General features: G+C 45.2%; 1 protein-coding gene across 4 annotated transcripts in view; it reads left to right on the top strand.

Annotated features, from left to right (window-relative positions):
- Position 1: 1 nt before the first annotated feature.
- LOC308065373 (uncharacterized protein) overlaps positions 2-6,356 on the top strand; it is a 31,756-nt gene continuing 25,401 nt past the window's right edge. For 2 of the 4 annotated variants that reach the window (XM_080391263.1, XM_080391262.1), the window contains exons 1-2: positions 2-4,177; positions 5,903-6,006. In XM_080391263.1, the coding sequence (XP_080247389.1) occupies positions 3,885-4,177; positions 5,903-6,006 (397 nt within the window). In that variant the 5' untranslated portion in view covers positions 2-3,884. Of the gene's footprint in view, positions 6,007-6,356 lie in introns of all 4 variants that reach the window. The other 2 variants (XM_080391265.1, XM_080391264.1) reach the window with 2 other exon arrangements.

Below are 6,356 nucleotides of genomic sequence, written 5' to 3'. Positions count from 1 at the left end.
GGGCCGCGGGGGGCGGCGCCTCGACTGCGCCGCCGGGGACCGGGGCCGGGCGCGGGCCGGCAGCTGGGCCTCGGACTGCCTCGCCCCCAGCCGGCCGCGAGGAGCGGCAGCGCTGGCCTGATGAGGTGCGGCCTTCAGGGACGGCCCGCGGCCGGCCGGGGCACGCCGGCTGGGTGGCCTAGTCAGCGGCGGGAAACGGGCCGCGCACCTGCCGGAAGAACGCGTAACGGCAGCGTGGCGCTGGCTGCGGGGGCGGGCGGGGGGCGGCAAAACCCGCCAGGGCCGCCTCGGGAGCCCAGACCGAAAATTGGCACTAGGCCACCAGAAACTTCAGTTCTGGTAGTTTGGGGTGAGAAACATCACGCCCTTATGCCATAATAAATCCTGGTTGTGCAACTGCCATTTGTTGTCCTTGTGTCCTTGTCTTCATACTGCCAGGAGTCTTAAGCCAAGTATAAGACACAGCCCGAAAAGGCAGAGTGACAAACAGGGATGCAGGGGCAAGGTGAAGAGAGAAGTCTGGCAGTGCAATGTTACTGATACTGTGCATATCTATTTGAAAATAATAAACATTTAAGCCAAGGGGCACTTGAGAAAATACTGAAATTAAGCCTTTGTTCTAAACGTAGACAGTAGGACACTATCATAGGATGGCAGGACTTTAGGAAGTGCACTGGGGAGGTTAGAAGAGGTAAACCTGTTTCAGGCTGGCTTGAAACAATGACTTAAATGCCCTCAAATGACCTTGAGCAATGAGGTAATGTGAATGCACTTGCTGGCATCCTTTGGAGTGTGCAGAACTGTGACCTGAGCAAACAGAACTCTGAAAAGGAGGTGAAGTATACATACCAATTTCAAGGCACCTTAAACCAAGATAAAGGTATGCATCAGAAAAAAGGATTGCCAAAAGTTGAACTTCAAAGGATTCAGCAGACAGATGTCTGGGCACAGAGACATTTAATTCTTAGGAATGAACATGGCTGGTTGTAAGGAGCTGGCATCACATAAACACCCTGATCCAGGTTCTCTATGCAGCATTGATAGTCAGAAGCAGCGACTGATTCCGTCTTGAAATTAGCAGTATAGTGATTAATACCAGGTAGTTTGTAAATTCGGTTCCGCAGATCCCTGTTATGAGAAAGCCGGCATGTTCAATGGAAAACTGAGCCACAAGAATCAGGAAGATCTTTTTAAAAAGTTCATATTAAAAAGAAGAAAATTACCCTCTGCACCTAGCTCTATCACACGGCATTTTTCATACAATGTTCAATACTGAAACATTGGTTCAAAAACCATACCAGGTTTGTATGTTCACTGTTACATTCTGTTAGAAACAGCAGGAGAAAAACAGATTTCTTATTAGGAAAAAATGGAATTAAATACTTTATCATCAAGCCATTAAAATAATCTGGAAAGTTGGAACCATTAGAATGATCATGAAAATCTGCTGATGAAAGTCCAAGGATGTATCTAAGCCTCTAAAGATGGGTTAAATCAATAAAGAGCGATTTTGTCAGGCCTTCATATTGGTTACATTGCTGCCTTACATAGCAGCCCTGGCAAGGCAGCCTGTGCCAGGCACCGTAGTTCACACAAAGGTGAAATAAATAAATGGTGAAGTGAGTGTGTCCTGTATGATTCTGCATGTCCCTAGTACGTCTCCTGGGTACTGGCAGCCTAGAAGCAAGCTTCAAAACAGAGGAACACATAGAAGCAAATTCCAGCCTTCAGAACTGTGGCAGGTTATATAGACTCTTAGAAATCAGGTACACAGGGAAGGTAAAATACTGTCCCAAGGCAGACGTGCCAATGTGACAGCATTAATGTGGAGCTTCTTATTTCCCTAATGCATTCAGTAGTGACACCCCTGAGGGAGAAAAGGTTTCTGGGGAGATGGTAACTCTAGTAGGAATCATTCACAGATGAAAATGCAAGGGTGGCCTGAGAGCACAGCTCCCAGCAAGCAGTAGGAATTTGCCATGGAGATTTCTTTGTTCCCAGCCGCTACCATTTTACCCAGCAACCTGTTTAATATTAACCTCTACTTCTGAGACCCAGAGGGGGAAGTACCAGTAGCAAGCTCTGTGGGTCACCGCAAGCAGACAGGGCTACAGTCAGCTAACACTGCAGCAAGCAGAGGAGCAAGTTATATGCAGCCTCCATGGTTTCCTACAAAAACTGTCTCCAGCTGCTCTGGGGCTTTCTCTTCTGCCAGTCACCCATGCACTGTAGTCCTGACTGCTGCTCAAGCCCCTATACCAACATCAGCCATACATCACATTTCAGAAACTTGCCGGGAACAGCACAGCCAGCCTGCCTCTCAGGGGCTGGCCAGGTACCAAACCGGCCCATTCTCTTCCTCGTTCAGCAAGCCTCAGTGGCTTTTCTAGTAGAGCAAACCCCCTTGAAAAGTGCTCATATAAGCTCTTATTTTCATTGTAATAAACCCAAAAGACAAATCCAATACTTGGGATGCGCATGAGACTTCAGGAATACCCTCAGAAATGTGCTTCAGCGGCCCTGTTTTGCCTCATGTTCATATTGGAGAGCTGAGCTAGAAATCCAACAGGCTGATTTTCCACTTGGTTTGAGGAGAAAAATGGCAAATCAAGCAACACTCTTACCCCTGACTTACCTGATACATCAGACTGAACTGGGTGCCCACCGCATAAGGTCATCTTGAGATGATCTTGATGTTGAGAATTGGAAACTGAGCAACCAACTTGATCACTAAATCGTCTTGAGCAGTAGCATGGCCAAAAATGTGATAGCCCATATAGGTTCCTGTAGTACTGCAGTCTTTCCAAATAGATTTCACTGAAAGTAAAATGATATCATTATAATTTGTGTATATTTTTTTAAAATGTTATTTTACCTACATATTTTCTTTTCAGTACATCTAGCTACCCATCCCCCCAGGGAAAAGATACCATTCACAAAATCTTCAGCATCCATTTATGGTATCTAATGATGAAATCTATCATTCCTGCAATTAAATTTCCTCCAGACCAGGTAGCAGAAGTCAGAGGTGGATTGTCCTTAACTCAGCAAGCTTTGTTTGAAGTTCCCTTGAATGTGTTTAGTTGAAGAGACTGGAAGGATGTAGAAAGTAAGAAGACATTCATTACTGCTGAGTTAAACAAAAGTTGCAGGAAACTTCTTTTGAAAGGGACAAGTGTGAAGTGCAAGTACTGCATTAACAACCTATGTTTTACAGTTTCCTGATTAATGGATTGCAGTAAAACCAGTTCCCTGACACTGATTACTGCAGCAATACACTAGCAATTACTTCAGCTAGTTTTATGTTATGCATGGAAGCTACACAGAATCGTGTCTGTCTTTTATCTTGTAAATCAATTCCTTCATGGGTAACCATTTAACTCTGAACTCTGTTTTTTTCTGCATAATATAAAATCAAAATACATGTAATATCAGTGCGGTAGATCTCAAAATATCATGGTGCTTTTTTTTTTTTTTTTCTTTTTTTTTTTTTTTGAGGAGACAAAGATTTATTAATTTCAAAGTCTTTGTCCAAAACCACCCTAGAACTGCTAGAACAGATTGTCTTTACAGTAGGAGACTACGATAGTTTTTCTCTGTAAACCCAGCTTGTGCTCTCAGTGCAGCCAGGTGTCTGCATCACATAGAGTATTGTCACAACTGTCTTTAGACCTACAGATTTCCTCGCTCGGGAGGCCGAGAGCTGGGTAGAGCTGCTAGAAGAAAGAGCTTAACCACTGCGTTTGGCAAAGTTGTGGGGGAGGCATGAATGCAATTCCTCTGCTTTTTAGGAAGAAGTACAAAGGGGCTCAGTCTGCAGAGGCATTGTTTTAGTGAGCAATTAACTCACTGATAAAAAAAAAATATCTAATGGAATCTGAAAAATGAGAAAAGTCTTCAAAAGAGCGAGCGGGGGAATCTGGCACCATGTGAACAAAAATAATCACAGAAGCTTTCTTCACCCCGTCATGAAATGGCCCCCTGCACCCCGGGCAGCGAGCGGTTGCAAAGCTCAGCTGCTGCCTGTGGTTAATAATAAATGGGCTCTCCCAGGCAGGAGCGCCCGGCTGCGCACCCCCATGCTGCTGCTGCCCCTCTCCTCCCGCCTTCTCCCAGGGCTGCCCAGGCACTGCTCTAGCACCCAGCCAGCCTTCCTACGTGAGACGGGCGCCCAGAGGTAAGAGACTTGCCAGGCCATTGCTCCGTGAGGTCAGATGTGCTGGATCAGTCACAAGGGGAGATGAGCAGGGATGGTTTGGAGGAGGGACAAAAGCTGGTCTGTGATAAAGCTGCCGGAAATTTGCACTAGGACTCTGCAAAGTTTCATTACAAGGTGGAAGGTCAGATGGGTCTTGCTGCAAAACTTGCCAAGCTTCAAAAATCTTCCCACCAGCCCCGGCTGATTGTTGGCTGGGTTTCCAGCAAACACCAGCTAAGTCGTATTGGGTTTCAGGTGGTGACCAGCTGGGTTTTATCCACCTGCCAGCACAGCTTGGGTACTGCTGGCTGCTGTGCTTCAGAGTTTGGGGAGCTGTTAAAATTCAGAGCACAACTCGAGCAGCTGAGTTACACTGATCCTTGGTGTAACCTTGTTGGCTTAATGAATTTATTCCAAAGCTGACTTTGCCCCGGAGAGGGGTGTGTACACACACAGCGAGTGATACCAGAACATTGAACTGCTGAGCTTAGCGCTGACTGCACAGGCAGAGGTTGTAAGCGTTAAGACCGAGCTTCTGCCACTTTTGTGCCATGATAGGATTCCATAAGTAAGATTTTTGTTTTTAAAAAGGGTTTGGAAAGTGGAAAATCTTACTGTGCATTGTGTCTAGCCAAACCAGTCTCTCTTTCCTTGTGTCACACTACCCAAGCTGTCCTGCATAGCTGGAATTTTTAGATTTGGGCAAAAATACTCTTCCTGCGTATAAGATATCTATCTAGCTGTAGCGCCACACACTGTACTGAGACCAGAGCCATGTTCTGCTAAGTGTAACATGAACACAGTAGTGTATTTTAATTAATTTTCCATCTAAATTAACAATAGGTACAAAGGACTGAAGAAAGGAATCCTTTTCTTCTGGTGAAGGGATGAGGAATGGAAAGGCTGGAGGGATGTGGCCAAATGCCCAGTGAAAATATGTGAAGCAGCCAGGCATTGAGTGAAACTGCCCCGGGGCCCAGACCAGTCTTAACGTTTGCAACTCTCTCCCCCTCTTTCTCTGTTTGGAAATGAATTTAATTAAAGTGAATAGGAGTTGCTAAGAGACCAGAGGAGTTCTGGAGTTTGTTGCCGGGGCTGAATTGCCACTCTGCTTCCAAGGTTTCTGCTAGGAAGGATGATGTAAAGGGAGCCTACATAAAGCACTCCCAGCTCCAGGGAAAGCTGCTCTTTCCTCCTTGTACAGTCTGGTTTACCAGCTCTCAGCTCCTTTATTTTGTGGAACTGCTTGTTTCCTCCTAGACACCAGCAAAAACCAGATTAATTTCTTTATAGCATTCCTCCGCCTGCATCCGCCTTGTAGATTTCTCCTTGTGATCTTTCAGATTGGAGGTGGCAGTAGCTGAGCCTGCAATCTGTTATGAGCAAGTAGCTTTGGAAATTAAAAGGTTGTCTACGTCTAAACTCTCTCTAGTTCATTACTCTTCATCCTTTCCACTGCTCCACCACGATTTCAGCCCAGCATCGACAATGGGCCAGGCAAACCTTTCCAAATCCATTTCTGCAGCTTAACATTTTGCTTTGACACCCTGGCTCATGCTTGAAACACTAGAAGTCTCCAGACAGTCTGCTGAGCAAGGGTTGTTTACCTTCCAAGGTCAAGGCAAGCAATGATAGTTTAGCTTCACCAGGTCACATCATTGCTAAATTACTTCTTTCATATTTACTCAATTTTTGTTATCTCAGGATCATCCATATGCACAAGATGATTAGGAAGATTACCTATAGCCTGGGAAGACACTTGCCCACTGTGGCATGTGGGACCACCCAGGTGAGAAGATTTCTGCATGGTGAGTAGTGTGTTCTGAAAAGGTTCCTGGGTGGAAAGCATTTTCCTCATCTGAATGCAGCGGGGACTTTGCTAGCAGTGTTCTGGGATCAAAGAAAATAGCAACACAAGTCTTGATGCACAATAGTCTTATAATATATTGAGTTACTGTGCTATCCTTGGTGTTTCCACTCTTTTAAAACATGTTCTTTGGACATGGTTGCAGGGCTCAGTTCATTCACAGTAATGTTCATTTAAAATAATGTTACTGTAGCCAATGGCAATACAGCTGCAAAAATGGTGGCAGAGGAACACTCAGTGATGATGATGAGGATTATTATTCATATTAACAGTAGAGATATTTTGCAAATA

The sequence above is a fragment of the Falco punctatus genome (genome assembly GCF_963210335.1).
Source record: "Falco punctatus genome assembly, chromosome: 6".
Lineage (NCBI taxonomy): Eukaryota > Metazoa > Chordata > Aves > Falconiformes > Falconidae > Falco > Falco punctatus.
This window is presented reverse-complemented; position numbering and strand designations above follow the sequence as displayed.